Source organism: Embiotoca jacksoni, unplaced genomic scaffold, assembly GCF_022577435.1.
Source record: "Embiotoca jacksoni isolate LCO1_2020_lvr unplaced genomic scaffold, fEmbJac1.0.p SCAF_1, whole genome shotgun sequence".
Classification (NCBI taxonomy): domain Eukaryota; kingdom Metazoa; phylum Chordata; class Actinopteri; family Embiotocidae; genus Embiotoca; species Embiotoca jacksoni.
In genome coordinates this window covers 15,976,046-15,993,390 of record NW_027185229.1, presented here as the reverse complement: position 1 = coordinate 15,993,390, position 17,345 = coordinate 15,976,046, and the positions used below count along the sequence as shown (strand labels likewise).

Sequence of the window (17,345 nt, the reverse complement as noted above, 5' to 3'; positions counted from 1 at the left end):
CCGAGCTTTTGCAAAGCGTGCTTTGTCGTCTGCTAAAATTAGTGCTTCGATTCTTCCGCACGTGTTGTTGAACGTTGTGTTTGTTTTCTCGCAATGAATTGAGAGAATCTGTTAGAAAAAAACAAACAAACAAGGCGACCCTATGTTTTCACTCCTATGATTTAACAATGTCATTTTGTTTTAATGTACCACGTAGTCAAATTACTGTTGTAATATGTTGTAATTCAGCCCTTCTCTTTTCTCTTCTCATCACACGTCTGTTTATTTATTTTTTTATAGGTCTCTAAATGACCTGATCTCTGTCAGGCCTATGTCAGCATATGTCCCAATGCTGCTCTAAGATGTTCACCTCGAGCACAGAATCGGACTTTAAAATGTGATTAATCACTATTTATCACAGCTAGTTGTTTTATGTCGACAGGAGGACACTAGACTGCATAAACAGAAGTGTGTTGTGTAAAGTTCAGCTGGGCACATGCAGTGTTTTACATCCGCCATGCCTTTTAATAAAACGTCCATTTTCTCCAGGTTCAACTTGTACCCCACTGTCACCACATCAAGACAAACACATTTGGTCAAACCAGATTTTTTTTATTTTCCTGAAAATGCAAACTAACGAGTGGTTAGTGGGAAGAACATTATGAAACTCTTCCTCGGTGTTGTCAGTGTATAAAATCTGGTATTACTGGGAATCGATGGAAATGGAATTTTCCTGTCGTCTTTTTTTTTTTCTTTGGGGCCATATGTGTGACAAAATAATTTTTTTTGTCTTGTTTGGTATTGGACCATTTGTTCTTGCTTGGTACACTAGCATTTACCTCAGTCCCATTGCTTATGTATTTTCAGAAAATAGTGCAACCAGTATGATTAGTGCTTAACAGTTCATTTTAATCATCTTTTCCATGCAAAGTTTCTGGGTATTTTGAAAACTTTTCCTTCAAGCTCAATGAAACTAACTTTAAAATAGTGTCATAGTAGTTTCAATACGTATTATATCTGTAACCAAAATCATTTGAAGGCCTCTTACGATGATAATGAAATGTTTAACAAACATTATTGAGAGTTATTACCTGTATTACCTGTTATTAAGTATTGGAATGCTTTTTTTTTTTTTAATCCCTTCCCCCATTTGTTTGGCTTTCAGAAGCTGGTTGCCTAATAAATGTATCCTCTTCAACGGCATTGCGCTTTCTAGTTTTTCTTTCGAAAATCCCTCATTTCCTGACTGCTTCCAGTTTCTTAGAAATCTTTTTTCTCTATCGCAGTGCCCAAACAGAAGTTTTTAGGAAAGTCCTCTTGGTGGCAGTGTAGTTCTGCTAAGCTGGAGGTCCCGTCATACCCTTCAGTTACCCCAGTTTCACCTCATCTCGGGTACATTTATTTACATTTTGCAAAAAATCCGACATCTGTGACTTTTCTGCTCATTCTGCTCGAGGGCTACAACACTTTCCTCAAGTAGTTTTATAGATAAATGTTTGCTTGGATCCAACCCAAGTGTTTTAAACTTTAGGGCGCCTTCTAATGTTATTTACCAAGCATGCCAAGGGTGCAGAAAGCAGTGGACAGACTGGTTTTCAAACTGTGAAAAGGGATTCATTTATTGAAGAGAATCGTACAGAGCTCCACATCAGTCACGTTTATTAATTAAGGTGGATCAATGGTTTTAAACTTTTTGGACAAAAAACATTTCACTGCAAACCATTCATATTTCTGAAAAAAAATAAGTAAAAAGTTTAATTCTTTAATAAAATAAACATTTGTCTGTAACCTAGACACAGTCACTGTCCTTTGAGAGACTCACAGAAGACACAGGACAGTCGAGGGGCGTCACAATTTAAGAGACTGTTTTTACTAACTTGCCATTCATTTCCTTGAGACAGGTAAAGTTAGCTTTCGTGCCAGCAGCAGGTGAATAGTTAACTATACAGGACACTAGCACTCTTCGTTGTTGGTTAATCTTATCATAATCAAAGGTCTCTGAACAGATGAACCTCTCTCCGGAGTGCTGCGCCTGGAGCTGTCCCACCTGAAACACACTTAACAGTTTGCCTCAACTCAAAAGCGCCGTCATTTTCTTCAGTTCTTAAGTGCTTATTTCGCAGCCCGCTTGTTAAGTCTGGGAGTGGGAAAGGAAGTAGCAGCTGGTAATCTCGTCTGTGAACCATTATCCATATCCAAGCTGGAGTGTCTGGTATTACCTGCTGTCGAAAACGCACCCCAACCAGCCGCCTATCATCAGCAAACAGGCAACCATGTAAAAAAAAAAAAAAAAATCAACATACATTACACAGATGTACATTTTGTATGGTATATATACGTACAAATATATATGCTGCCACACCACGGTCCTTCATCTCGGTAAGACAGTGATAAAATATAAAAGGTAAACAACAATCCAAACAATCATACAGTATCTACACGTCTTATCAACTGCAGATGGAAACGCAAGAATTTGGACTGAAAAAAAACAACAAAACCTTCCTCTGCCTGTTTGAGGAGAATAAAAATGATGTTTTTGGTTTTATTCCGTCCAAAAAAAACCTTCAGTCCTTCACAAAGTATTTAAGAGTACAAGCTTGATACATGGAAAATGAGTTTTAACAACGGATGACGTAAGCTGTTGGCGCGCCGAATACACCTAAATAATCATGTTCGGTCAGTGTTACATGAGGTACCGGCGTTCACGGGACAAAAATAACTCTCAGGCCTTTGATTTACATTTATAAACACAAACAACTGTAAGCATGGGAGGACAGGGTGCTTTGAAAATAACTTTATTGTCCATAAGAAATAACAGTGAAAAGAACAGGACATATCAATGCTTGCATTCTGTTTCTCACTTCCAACGCATGAGGTTTGCACTGCTGAAGCCTGCGGGAATCAGCATCTATACATACCTTGTAGTTATGTATCTCTAAATGCCACGTGGAGTATATGGATATAGATTTGCTGTAGAGGTAATAAATGATCTAACATTTGAGAGCAGTTATACTTGTAATAATTAACAGTTACTCGTGCATTCTTTTGGCAAACCTGAAAACTGTGCAATGAGAACACAAGCTTCCACATATTGGAAACGAAGACCATCGTCTTGGATTTTTCTTGTCATAATTTAAAAGAGTCAAAAACAAAAGTTCATTTTCTTGACTACCAGTAAAACGTTACGGAAGCCAACGGATCATTTGAGCTTCTTCCAACATCTTTCTATTCGCCAGGCTGAAGCACTACCACAGTGTCCTCCAGAATGATTAGGAATTTTAAATATCAAAGGCCAGCTAACCTTATGTTGAGAAAAACAGCGGCTTTGCAACATAGTCACAGTTTATCAAAGAAAGCCTACTCAATACGTTACAAAAACAAAACAAAATTAAAGCACTTATTTATATATGGACACTTGACAAATTCAAGCTTTTTTTTTTTAAAACTTCCGTCCGTCATCCTTCCAATTCAAGCATAGCTAAAGCTTTCCTCAGTGCCCGAGAAGCCCAGTGCCTGGAGAGGGACAGAAATTCTTCGATTAAATCAGATCACAAAAGACACTTTCCAACCAAGCAGCCTCCAACGATGATCCCCGTTTGGTTTGTGAACTGATGTTAGGAGGCCTCAAGTTCCAATTTTGGCCGTTTCCATCTTGCTGGCTCGGGAGCGGTTCGGAGCGGTTCCCGTATTTGGACCACGTTTCTATCTAATTGGAAACTGACAATACTGCGTCCTGTAGCGAAAACCTGACTGCGCCACAGGCCCGTCCGTCGAACAGGCCGCCCCCAAAAATCACGGCTTTGTGAGGCTTATTTTCGAATTAACGACGGGATTATTTTCAGATGGACCGCCGTGTCCTGTTAAGGACGAACTCTAGCTCACAAACTTTTGGAAAAAAATGTATTGTCTTCATATTGCGTGAGAGAAGTGGACAGAGAGTCCATGGAGCCGAAGGCTTTTTGGAGCCAACCTCTAGTGGCACTTTGGTGGTATTGCACTTTACGGTCCTTCTGCTTGGCCTCATTTCTCAGACCTGGAAGGTGACGTCCACTTTTTAAATTTTTTTTTTTTTTTTTTTTTATACATTCTCTGTTCCGAACACACAAATAATCTAACTGAAAACAGCAGATCCCCTAACACACAATAAAATGAATAACCATTCTATGCTAACAGCGCGGTGCTCGTCAGTTTGCCCCCGTGCGGCCTACTTCCGCAGCTCTGAAACACGCCGCCCACATCTGACAAAGTTTTTTCTGCTCTTCGGATAGAACCCATGAAGTACATCCCATCTAGTTATCAGGATCCTCCCTCTCAGCTTTAATGCATAAAGCGTAGATAATAAAGTGATGCTAACTTCCAACGGAATGAAGTAAAAAAAAAAAAAACCAACAACAACTTTTCACCACAAATGAAGTAAAAGCATGCTTACCCTTGAATCCCTCTTCAGGCATTCTCACTGTGAAGGAAGTACATGAAAGCAGTTTTACCATTACGTACCTTGTATTTAAAAATAAATAAATATATAAATCATGGCACGTAACAACTGCAGTAAGAGCTGAGGATAAAACCACCTACCCTGATAGACATCATCCATTGCAGCATAATCTGCTATTGGCTCATCAGCCTGGGAGGAAACAAAGAAAATGAGCGTTTCGGAGGGAACGGAAAATGTCTGCACTCCCACCGCAGGCCAATTTACGGAGGAAGATTCTCATTATGAATGTGCAATAACGCCGGTGGACGGGTCTAGCCACGGAGGACTGCGGCGAAGCGCACCTTTAGAAAGATGATGCACTCGGGGATGACGCCCAGACTGCCCAGTGTGGCCGAGTCGTCCGTCAGACTTTTGCCATCAATGGAGAGGTTCTGGTCAAATGGAGCCACGGAGAAGGCGTGCATTATCTACGGAGTCAGAAGCAGAGCGGTGGGGGGGGGGGGGGGGGGGGGGGGGGGGGGGGGGTTCGTCAGTAGCTGTGAAAACAGACTCTTGGCCCCACCGGCAGTGTTGTGTCCCGCGAGACGAACCCTCACCTGTATTTTCAGCTCTTTTAGTGTCTGATTAGCTGAAACGATGAGCGCCTTCTCTCCGCGCTGTTTCCTGTGCCGGGTGCTTCTCCTGATTCCCCCTAGTTTGGTCATACTGGTCACAGGAACAGCGGCCGCCGCCGCAGCCGCAGCCGCCGCACTGCTGTCGCTCAACTTCAACCGCTTTGCGCTGTCTTGAGACTGAAAGGAAGGGTGTGATTATTATCGGGGGAGGACGGCTTTAGGCTTCATTTTTTATATATAAGCGCCAAAAGACGGCGCTCGACTGCCCCCCCCCCCGCACGCTTCTAATTTGAGATGTCGTGCCATTCGGCCGACCCGCGGTGCAACTTTGAGAAAGTGCTAACGAGCTACTGGCGGCTTTGCAAGTGACGCGTCGGAGGCCGTTGATCCAGATGAAAACTGAAGAATCGTGTTGTTTTACTCGTGAAGTCTAACAAACACCACGACCAACTAAATATTGGGAGATGCTTTTTCCACAAGGCAAGCGCAACCGGTAATGTGATACCCAGCCAGTCCCCGTGGTGGAGCCGTTCCTGAAAGCCTGCGCAGCTCCCGAGCGTCCGCTTCGAGTTGGCTGATAAAAAAAAAAAAAAAGAGGCGCTCAAGTACACGGCGACGGTTCACGGTTACCTGACTGAAGTCCGGGTCTCTCTCTCCTTCCACCTTTGGATGCTCTTCCTTCTCCTCCTCCGCCTCGGAGCTGCTGGCGTTCAGCTCCGGCGCGGCCTCCTTTATCATCTGTCGGGAGAGGGCGGCGTGAAAACACAAAGTTAAACGGCGAATCGGCCGCGCGGCGTTGTCACCGTTGAGCTCCGGTGTCTTGTTTTCTCCCGTACCCTTTTGTCTTCGATGACTTTGCGGATGTAGATGGTTGCTTGGGTATACTCTCTGAGGTCCCTCTGCTGCTGGAAAAGGAAGCTCTCTCTGCAATCCCAGCAAAGATCTGAACATACAAACGCACTCTGTATCAATATGACAAGGATCGGGGACGGCGAGAAGCCAAAATGGGCCCAAGAAACACTCCATCCCAACTTCGACCTGCTGCGGTGTTACAGAGTAGATGTGAAAAACACATTTAAGCCACAAAAGACAAATCTAAAGTCATCAAACAAATCCTTCTGCAAAATCCACTACGGACCTGGAATACTAAGGACTTGTCCTCGCTATGTTAAGTGCCTTGAGATGTCATGTTATATTTTGGCAATATAAAAATACAACAGTGTAAAACACCACAGGCCTGTCAATCAAACAGATACACCCCCCAATAACACAGCTTTCTAAGGCCTGTTTTCTAATTATTGACAGGATTATCTTCTGCTGGACTGCTGGAAAACTAATAACAAGGAGGGTCTTTAGCTAACAAACACCATAATGACTTGTGGAATTTTTTTTTTTTATTGAATTTTGTATTTAAGGAGAGAAATTGAATGGGAGTCTATGGAGCAAGAAGATTTTAAAACCCAACACTAGTGGCACTCGGCGGTATTGCAGTTTATGGCACTTCCGCATCGGCCTCATTTGTCAGACCTGGAAGCTACGTCCACGTTTACGTACAGTCTCACGCATTTTTCACTACAGGCACGGAGAGTGCACTCGTAAGAAAAAAAAAAGAAAAGGGAAAAAAAAAAAAAGGGGGGCATTACAAACACATTATGAAATTGAGAGGTTAACCGTTTTCCCCTGACTTTGCGCTCTTACCAGGCTGAGTGGTGTACTGGGTGGTGGGACCATTAGGTGTGGTCTGTTTGAGGCAGTGGATGGAGATCTGCTGGTCCACAATGAAGAGTCTGCTGATCACCTCCCATTCGTTGGGCCAGAGCAGAGCTATACTGTGCAAGAAAAACAGCACAACATGAGAGCACAGCACAGTGCTCACAGTTCTCCAGGTCAGGGTTCTTCATATATTCCTTTCATTCATGCAACCTGCCCTGTTGTATTCAAAGCCGCACACCTTCTTATGCAGACACACAGCATTGTGGACAGAAGCATTATGCTTTTGGGTTGTCCATCTGTCCAATCGTCTGTGTGTCCCATGTTTGTGAACGTCCGAGTTCCGCTTCAGTTTGTAATAGTTATTTAAAACCCGGTCAAACTCTTGGACAAGTCAGCTGCTGGCTGAAATGTATCCAACGGACATAAAACGGGCGATTGTGAGGTTATTGTGGCGAGTTGAGGCGCCTGCAGTTGATGCACACTTGTGGCTATGGTTTCACACTATTCCAGGGATCAAGCTAGTCCACACGGATGCAATAAAACATCGTAAGTAATCTAAAGAAGAAAAAAAAAACAAAATCGTTTTGATGGGTATCGCTGACGTAAATCTAACGTTTGTTGGTTTGCTTTAGTCAAGCGGAACTCACTGTTGTGCATCTCCACTGATCAGGGAGTCGTAGGTGAACATGAAGCCTCCGTGGGGACAAAGCAGCAAAGTGTTGCCCACGTTAGACACCGGAGAAGATTTTGTGGGCCTCCTGAAAATAAATCCACACACAGACGGAAGAAAAAAAACAAAAAACATCTAAAAGGATTGATTTTTATCTGCAGGCATATCCGACATCATCAGTGACCAGACAACTTAGAAATGTCAACTAAATAAACCAAGTGGTTTTTAATCGGGACCCCTGATCGAGCCCCGACATTCATGCCAAACTTTGATCAACGCCTTTCGTGGAAGGCCGACGTGTTCTGATGTCTTCACCTCTCTGCTGTGACTAACTTACCTGATGAATTTTCTCCACTCGTCCACAAAAAACAAAGGGACTATGTAAAGTACATCTGTGCCCTGAGAAGACAAATCAGACAGGTAACACTCAATGTTGCTCTTTAAACGGCGCTGTTGATGTGAAAGGCCGGCCGGTAGCCGCTTGGCTTGGCGTTTACCTGAGGCCACTTGGTGAGTGTTGGCCGGTTCTTCTCGTTGAAGAGGTTGAGCAGCTGGTTCTTCTGGTCGAGGGCCATCATCTTACTGACTGCTTCATTGTCCTTCTCCTCCTGCTCTAACGTCTGGACGCACAGGGAGAAAACGCCGTGTCAGCAGAGCCGGCAACCCGATTCCCAATTCTGTTCCTCGACACATCTCTCTTGTCTCTGAGCTCCGCGGGCAGTTTCTTCAGCCTCGCGGTTTGGTTTTTGCTCTCACATACGTCGTCATTGTTATTTAGACATGCGTGTGCCTTTTTCCAAATCATGTCCAATCAATTCAATCCAGCAGGTGGTCTAATGTTGCTAAAGTGCTACGTTTTGAGTCTCCGTTCAGTCAACTGAAAAAAAGAAAAAAAAAAATCAATATGAAAGATCCAACTAAGGAAAGGTACCCACCAGGCACTGCTGACAGGCCTCTTGGTTTTGGGTAAACTCTGGGGCTTTGGGAAAGTATTCCCTCAGCTTGGTCCAAACTTCAGAGGATACCAGCTTCCGTTCAGTCTCCAGAATGCTCAGACCTCCTACAGCAGGAACATAACAGTACAAATTATATTATGGCTGCATATACAACAGCAACGATAACAGCAAACATTTTTTGTTTTTAGGGCCACTGTTAAGAGGGGTTTTTCTTAATGTCATTCCAGATGCTGACGGGTGGGACATACCGTGACAGCAGACAATGTCTTCATTGAAAGTCTTCATCTCATCCTCAGTGCCCTCCGAGAGCTCGGGGCCGAACTCTGAAAATCAAACAAATTATCAAGGATGTTGTCATTCGATGTTTGAATCCAGAGGAACTGCTGAATGCGAGACTAAAATTCAAGGACACCGAAATGCACAGCTTCAGTGTGGCATGCTGGGAATCAGCCGGTGTCTCAACGTCCTTTAATAATATGATAAACATGAGGTTCTTTTTAGCAGCCCCTTTTGAGTGTTGAGTGAAAGACCGACACAATTATTGAAACGATTCAAGTAAAATTTGGTACATGCATTCGTGTGATCTCTTTGACGACACTGTAACTCTTCATCCAGCTCCACCATCACGTCTAAACTTGTACTCTTATTTTGGTTGATGACAAAAAAAAAATAACAAAAAAAAAAAAGATCCAACGACATTCACCTGAGCCTCCGCTTTCTAACACACGACAATAACGTGCACATGGTCGACATTGTACCGGCTGACCAGCACTATGTTAGCACTGTCAACACGAGCAAATTTGACACCATTTTCTAATAGCAGTTTGGCACGACAGATTATGGAAAAGAAAAAGAAAAAAAATCGACTAGAGCCGCCGCAGATTAACACACACACACACAGAAAGAACAAAACGTGATCCCGTTCATTCCCACCTTTGCTGTTGGCGCTGTGTGGTCCCTGTCCATTGGTCTGGCCATTACTGTGTTTGGTTTCATGTTCGTCCTCCTCCAGCTGTTCCAAAGCCAACTGCCTCCAGCTACGCAGAGATGCTTTGCCCACCCAGTACCCCTCACCGCTGACACACACGCACACACACACACAATAAGTATAGAAACTTGAGTTACGTCACAACAGTGCTACAATCTGTCAGTCTAACACTTAACTTGGGTGTATTTACCTGAGCATGCGTTTGACCAGATTGGAGATTTCCTTGTAGTCTTCATTGAGCTGGTTTTTTAGCCGCAGAACTCTGCACCGCTGGCCAACACACTCTCGACACAGAGAGGAGCCTGAACAAACGTAATATGTCCAAAGAAAAACACCATGCTTTTAGAAGCAGCGAAGATTAAAAACATTTCTACGGACTTGGATATACTTTGTGTGCAAAGCTTCTGATCTGACTGCGAACAAGGGAATAACTAGTGAGATTAAGGACTCGATTGATGAAGATCGTCAAACTTGTTTTTCAACAGACCGCATCAGTTTGCTGCAACTTCTTGGACTATTCCTCCCTCTTTGTGTTAACAATGGCGTAACCCTTCAACTCGTTTTTTGTTTTTTTTTGTTTTTTTAATTGAGTTATAGTGAACAGCCTGCACACACACAACCCACCCCTGACTACGTAGCTCATGCATACTCGCATTAAAAAAAAAAAGAAAAAAAAAAAAGTGTTTCCTAAACTGTGGTCCTTGAAGCTCCACCTGATGGTCTGTAAAAGCCTTGATGACTACGCTGGTATCCACAGTGTAAACGCAGAGACAGCGTCGGGATTTCCCATTTAGAAATGTGCAAAGATACACATAATAATACAATAATAATAATAATTCTGTGCCAGAACTTTAACTTCAGTGATTTTGCTTCACAAATACCCACAGGGTTGCCAATTTGTACACTTTTGTTGTAAGACACGTGTTTCCTTCTGTCTCAGGCTGCCCAAGCTGATCTGATGTAAAATAAGACGAAGCCCCTCCATCATGAAAAAACAGTTACATATTTTAAGCAGGATATTTTGTACTGCACACAAGACTAAAGTTTTCCTCACGTTTCAGCACCAACGCTGGTGACTTCGTGCCCATAAAAATTGATTTAATTTTCGGAATCATTGTGACGGATGTGTGACTGGACGCTACGTATTCTAAAACTTCGTTAGAATTGCAGAAGCTCATGATTTGTGAAGAGATCAGGCCTTCGACTTGACTAACCGTCCAGCCTTGGCCCTCCGCCGTAGCGATCGTAAAGGAGTTGCGCAGCTTGCAGTGAAACCCTCTTGGACTCTCCCACCTTGTCTGGATGCAGTTTGCCATGAGAACACAGGAAGAGGGAGCTGTCGATTTCTTTTGTGGCAGTCGAGTCGTCAAGCCATTTCTTTAGCCATTCCAGGGGGATAAACTCGTACTCCTCGCCTGTGGACGGAAAGAAGGTAAAAAAAACACATCAACTAAAAAGAGACAAAACAAGGTTTCCTCTGTAAAAACAACTGTATATTATCCCACACGTAGCAGCATAAGCACAAATGTTAGGTGTGTGCGTTAAGTGTTAATATCTTTATATTACACCATATCAAGCTACAGTATATACTGTGGGTGACTAAGGAATGTTTTTACCAACCGTCTCTTGCAGGCAGAAGCTCGTAGAGCTCCTTCACCTCTTCATGTTTGGCCTTGCCCTTATCCACGCTCTGTTTTCTCATGTCGGCCATCTCACTGCACCACTCCTCGAATTTGTGGTTGTCTCGGTCGACCAACCTCTGAAGAAAGGCTGGGAGTCAGGACAGAAAGAAAACAGCATGTCACCGTGCTGCATTTCACTGTTAAAAGCCGATTTCACAAAGCCCGCTGTAATTCCTTGACACAAACTGGTGTCAGTGACCAGAAATGATCATTTGCTTTTTGTCTGGTTACCGGCGTTTTATAGAGACACATGACACACAAATACGTGACATGAATTACAAGTGCTGTACTCACCTGGCACTTCAATGTTGGTCCTGGATGGATCAGAGTTCTCCTCTTCCTGGACCTTGTACACCAGCATGTAGGCATTTCTGGAGCAATGGTAGCCTTTACTGCACTTTGGCTTTCGTGTCTGGGATTTCACCGTCTCAGCTTGAGAGCAAGAAGAACAGAGGAAGAGGACTTTGAGGAATATGAAATATGTATGCAATTATAGACGTGACCCTCACGTTGGTACAATGTAAATCTCTTTAATTCAGTCCTTTATTTTATTAAAGCACCGTCATCATGGTGACTACACATTTTTTAAACAATTACCTCCTTGACTGCAGTTGGATATTTCAGCACGTCTTTAGTAGTAAAGAACATTATTGCACATTACAAATAACAGAAAGTAACACAATACTGTTGCTTTGAACTGAAGTGTTTCGTTCTGTTATGTACCTGTTGAAGTTCAGTGTCCGTTTAATACTACTCACCAATGTCCTCCTCAGTACCAAGTTGCAGCTTCTTGCCTTCCATCTTCTCAATTTCTTCATCGTTGAATTTGTACCAGTCACCAGTACGAGCGTCCTTCACGTGGGCGATGTAGTGGCCAGAGTAGGCACTGATTCCCCGATGGATCAGCACCGCATTCAGTTCATAAACACACTTCTGGTCTGGAGAAACAGTCAGTCCAAGTACGCACAAACATCAGCATGTTTACTTCAGACTTAAGAGTCATCAACAAAAACTTTTGCTGGGGGGGGAGAAGAAGTAGTACAGTCAAGGAAGCCATATAATGCCTCGAAATACCTCACACTTAGCAAGCGAAATGTTTGTCTGCATATATGTAGACTGTGAATGTGCCACCGAAATACATACTGCTCATACCTTCTTTTCCTTCCAGGAAAGGCCCCATGTCCAGCTGCTCTGGAAAGCTGATAAAAGTGTTGAGCTTCTTCTTGTGGCCTGTTTGTCTGGAGAGGACACCGCACAGTTCAGTAAAGCCTCCGCTCTCAAACTAGCAGAGACACCGGTAACATCAGCAGTTCATCAAATACAGCTGCTCTGAGACCGTTTTAACACAAGTGTTTTGGGACACTCGACCTATTTTATGATCGCTATGCCCTTTTACAATGGGAGTCCAGTACAGCGTGACGGCTGACCTATCGAAGACGAAGCGCATCAGCTGCAGGTTGAGGGTTGGCGGAAGGCTGTGCAGTCTGATCCTCCGGGTGGCACTCTGTTTACTCTGACAGCTCTCGCAGAAGTAGCGGTTCTCCCCGTCCAGCTTCTCCTCCTGCAGGGGTGAGACGCGAGTAACCGTTACTGAAAACTGCCCACAAACACGCATGTCAAGACATCATAAAAGGCAGTAATTCATCTACAGGGTGCACGCGAAACTTGCGTGTGAAATTTCAAAAGTCAATCTGGACTGATGAACTGACTGTTCTGTCTAGCACATTAAAAAAAACAAAAAAACAACAACAACAAAAAAACTGATCCCAATAACTCTTTTAACAAAAACTTCCCTCATGTTCATGGCAATTATTTTCTCATATATATTTGAAAAGATTTTGCTTTTGAGCCATTCGAAATGTGTGTGGATTGATGTTTTGTGTGTCCCGTTGCTGTAGTTTCTTCCTTTGTTGTGTAATCTATTGTTGACACACAACATTACAATACACTCATTCAAATGTATGATTCACTGCAGTAGCTGTAAAAACATTCATCATGTTAGAGAAGAGAAGTTACCTTTAAGAACTCCGTGACACACTCCGTAAGGTTCTTGTGGCCCTGGATGTTCAGCTCCAGCTCGTAGAACCTGGACGGCAGTGCAGATGATCGTCCGCACTGATTGCACCTGGAGGACGGCCAAACCAGAGGGACGGCATTTATATCGGCTCCATGCATGCTCTAAAATGATGTTGTTGATGGGAGTCATTTTTGTGATAATAATGAGTTTTCATATTCAATGTCAATTTAAATGATCTAAATTGAATATAATGTGCTCCTAAATATTGGATTATTCCAGACTTAATACTTAATAATCATTCCCACTTTTATAAAAAAATTTTAACCAAGACCCCCCCAAAAAACGGCTGTGTGCAACTGGAAGATCCTGGTCCCAATCACAATTTTGACTACATTACATTCACTAAACCAAACTTTAGTGTGCCTGGTATCGAGCTCGCTCCGTTAACATGACAACGAGATGCCTTCGATCTCCCTCAGGAATGTGAAATAAATGGCCGTAAAACCGAATCTCACCTTTGACTGGCACCACATCTGATAAAAGCCAGACGCACAAGACAGTGTGACTTTTTGGGAAAAAAAAATGTCCTTCAGTAAAAACAAAAGCACGTCTCCCTGAGCAACAAGAAAACTTCCCCACTGGAAAAGCCTGTTCCTGTCTTCCACATACCTGCGTTCTCTTGACATGACCCAGCCAAGTTTATGACACGGTCTAAACACAGTCTGAAAGGAACTTGTAACACCTTCCAAAGTAAATGTCCTTTATCCAAACAACTCTTTAAGTTTGATCTGAAATACAGACGTGCCGAGCTATAAGGTTGTCACAGTGAAGAGCCGAGGCCTGACACCTTACTCACAATTGAGGTTCGGCTTACATTTTGGTCACGTTGTCAAGGTGACAACGGCCTAAATTTTACATGAGAAAAAAAGAATTGTGCAACAAGTCATGGGACATAATGCAGAGAAGACAGTTTTGGCATGAAGCAAATATTTTGCACATCTGCAACAGATTTTAACACTGTGTAAAATCACAGACAACATCATACACTGGGTGAAACGTCACATGACAGATGGTGACAGAATGCTCAACAACATCCTTTTGGAGCTCAGGGTACCTCGAAGTTAACGAAATACAAATCGATCCTCATAGAAACTAGTGTCAGGTTTGAGTGTTGAGCGGCCTTACATCGTAACGTAGGAGAACTGTCCACAGAACTGCTGCTGGATGACATTCTGCAGGTTGGGGTTCTTCTGCTTGGAAAGCGTATCCTCCAATAGAGACAAGAAAAGCTTTGAAAACTCCTGGGCATCCTGGAAATAGAAGGTCTGGCGTTAGTGCTCTGCAGGTAAAACAATTCTGCACTCATAAAAAAAGCTGGCATTGCACTCTGTTTATTAATTCTGCTGTGGACTTGGATAATCAGATTTTAGGACTTGGGGGGCGCTGGTAGCGTCTGATGGGTGTTACCTTTGCAATGCTCTACAGAGAAGTGGGAAATTTCTGACCACAATTGTCACAATGAGGAAAAACTAAAAGAATTGAGCCCTGGTGAAATAAATAGCCACAGTTATCTACAAAAACTGCGAAACCAGCTCTGCACTTCTGAGTTCAAGTTATGATCATTTCTCCTGGTTTGTGTCTGGATTTACCTGCTGCTGTCCCGTGTCCAGGCCCAGTGCTTTGACCAGTCCTGAGGGGTCAATGTACTTTCTGTTGCTATTCTGCAGGAGTGCAAATAGATACTGCAAATGCTCACAGATGGACTGAGGCTCATAGTCTGGAAAAGACAGAGATGTCTATTTGTGAAGATGATAAGTATTCATCAAATCAACAGGTAAAAACCTATAGAGCAATCACAGTACGAGTTTAGTGTCAAGTCAGCCTCACTAAACCACACAAGCCAACACCAAGGTGGGCCTTCACTTATGTCGAGTTACGTCATCATCGTGTCATCCATCATGATAGAGTATTATAGAAAAGCTCTGACGCGTCATTCGCCCCGAGCAACAGATGTATTCAAACTTAGCGACATGGCAGTGCTGATGTTTAGTTCACTACTGTAACTTCCAACAACACGGTTGTTATTGCCCCTTTCACTTGAATCAAATCATGCGCACTTAAACCAGTGAATATACAAACACGAAGAAGCAAGCGCCCCTGTGTTTCGTGTTCGGTCATACCAGACTCAGTGTTGTGCTCCTGTGCTCTGGAATTGTGGCATTCGTAGAGACTTCCACGCAGCTCCAGGTTGTGGAACCACACCTGCAGGAATGTGTTGACGTAACACGTTGCACCGAGGTTGGTCAGGCCAACAAATGTGTTCTGGAAGAGGGCAGAGACAGACGAGAGTGAGATACTAGGACGAACTGGATCTTTCGGTATCCCTCCCGTCTCCGGTCTCACGACAGCTTCTGACCGGCGCACCCATCCACCGAGGCGGTCTTCGGTGACCGGGAAAAGTCAAGGTGAATACGTTATTTGCAGCACGTGCTGGGTCGATTGATAAATTACCTTGTCACGACGTTCTGAATTTGGGTCATCGATGTTGTGGAAAGCATTTTCATCGATCTCGCCGAGCCACGCCTGTTCACCAATACCCACAAGACAGTTGGGATTCCCTTTGCAGTTCCTCCTGGAAAAGCAAGTCATGACCATTCACGTTACTCTCCCGCGACCTTCTTCACCTGCACTGCTCTTCAAACAAAAATAACAAACTGTTGACTGCCTCGTGATGTTCTTCTGCATGCAAAGCTACACACACACACACACTTTTTTTTTTCTTCTTCTTCTTCCCAGCACTGAGCCTTTCGTTTGTTGTTTCGGGGCCACAAAGCGAGATAAAAGTTCAGGGACATTATTATTACCCCCCCCCCCCCCCCCCCCCCCCACCCCCAGTGACTACAGGAATCAGTGCCGGCTGTGATACAAACTACAAACACACACACACACACACCGCCCTGGTCCCATGTCCCAGCTACAAATGAAACATGTCGGGATCTCAGAGAGGATCTCTGTGACCTTTAATCGTCTCCAGAGCTGCCCGACGCGGAGCAAGGAGACAAACCTCCCCCACCACCTCCACCACCACCTCCACCTCCCCCCCGCTGCGTGAGGCGGATTAACATCTCTTAAAACCCTCAACTTTAAAAAAAAACAACAACAAAACCCCCCCACCACCTCCCCCCCCCAAAAAATACACTTCTGCTAACTGGTGTTGGTTTTGTTTACTTACATACTTTAAACACAACAGCGCTGAACACTTTTTTTTGTTTGTTTTGTTTTGTTTTTTTTAACGACGGTACCTGCAGGCTCCTCTCTTGCAGGCCGGGAGCTTGACGCGGTACGCTAACTCGATGTGCTCCCGCCCGATGTCTTCGGGTTTGACGGTGTCCACCCAGCGCCAAGCCGCCTTCTCGAGCTGTATGCGCGGCGCCATGACCCTGCGACGCAACGTTCACCACAGTCAAGAGACACACGCGACTCGGGAGCAAAGCAAAAGCGAAGCGAATGAGCAGAAGTCAGCCGGACCGGGTCCAGGTATGCTAACATCGCCGGCTAGCGGGAAGCTAAATTAAAAGTTCCGTGAAAACAAACCTGCGTTTTTAAGCTAATCGGCGGCGGGCTACTTTAACCTAGCCGGCTAAAGTTAGCTCCGCGGAGGCTGGCTCTCGCTGCCGCGCCGGGACTGAAAACGGGAGCGGAGCGGCGCCCGCATCGCGGCGACGGGTAGGTCGGAGGGGGGGAGAGATGAAGTAGCGACGGAGGGTATTTGCGGGTTAACGTCGGAAGAAAGAACCAGACTCGTGCTAAGTGGTGGCTAACTAGCTAAACTGTAGCTAGCTCCCGACCGGCGGCGTTAGCAAGTAAAAAAAAAAAAAAAAAAAAAAAAAAAAAAAAAAAAAAAAAATCTTTCCTCCTTTTACTTTCTAGTTAAACGCTAACTGACGCTAACGTAACGACTTTATTGTGTTTAAGCTCAAACATGATCGAACCTTTCATGGCGTGCGGCTGCTTCACCAAAATATTGATGTATTTTCACATTTTATTCACGGTTTATTTTAGATTTAGCGCCCTTGCGTCAGTATATAAATAAATTAGTTCTCCGCTCAAAAAGCAACACGTACGTCACGTACGTCAACACGTGACGTACGTGACGTCTCTTTGTTGTGACCGCTGCCCACGTGAGAGCTGGACCAGAACCACGGGCCTTCTTGTCTCTGTGACCCAGTTTACGCCAGTTTTATTGTAAAAAATAAATAAATAAATAAATTCGCTGTCTGATAAAATATGT

At 44.0% G+C, this 17,345-nt stretch overlaps 1 protein-coding gene across 2 annotated transcripts; it reads right to left on the bottom strand.

Moving 5' to 3' along the window:
• Positions 1-1,621: 1,621 nt before the first annotated feature.
• Positions 1,622-17,156, bottom strand: usp48 (ubiquitin specific peptidase 48). 2 transcript variants are annotated; one of them, XM_069142330.1, is made up of 27 exons: positions 16,357-17,156; positions 15,566-15,686; positions 15,235-15,376; positions 14,704-14,831; positions 14,240-14,364; positions 13,054-13,162; positions 12,465-12,598; positions 12,190-12,275; positions 11,796-11,975; positions 11,332-11,469; positions 10,976-11,125; positions 10,570-10,770; positions 9,546-9,657; positions 9,301-9,443; positions 8,616-8,690; positions 8,347-8,471; positions 7,909-8,031; positions 7,749-7,810; positions 7,389-7,499; positions 6,727-6,857; positions 5,865-5,971; positions 5,659-5,766; positions 5,011-5,205; positions 4,756-4,881; positions 4,555-4,603; positions 4,409-4,435; positions 1,622-3,492 (listed from the first exon to the last, which is right to left on the bottom strand). In XM_069142330.1, exons 1-27 carry the CDS (start codon positions 16,488-16,490, stop codon positions 3,470-3,472), a joined length of 3,165 nt encoding a protein of 1,054 aa, XP_068998431.1. In that variant the 5' UTR covers positions 16,491-17,156; the 3' UTR covers positions 1,622-3,469. The 2 variants fall into 2 exon arrangements, with proteins under 2 accessions (XP_068998431.1, XP_068998440.1); XM_069142339.1 differs by lacking the exons at positions 1,622-3,492; positions 4,409-4,435; positions 4,555-4,603; ... (1 more) ...; positions 5,011-5,205; positions 5,659-5,766 and having other exon boundaries at positions 5,882-5,971; positions 6,727-6,852.
• Positions 17,157-17,345: the final 189 nt, after the last annotated feature.

Coding starts and splice junctions, on each gene's coding strand:
- usp48 (XM_069142330.1), bottom strand. CDS start 16,490: ATGGCGCCGCGCATACAGCTCGAGAAGGCGGCTTGGCGCTGGGTGGAC. Junction 12,599..13,053: donor GTGTCACGGAGTTCTTAAAG/GTAACTTCTCTT, acceptor TCACCCCTGCAG/GAGGAGAAGCTGGACGGGGA. Junction 5,767..5,864: donor AAGTCATCGAAGACAAAAGG/GTACGGGAGAAA, acceptor CTCTCCCGACAG/ATGATAAAGGAGGCCGCGCC.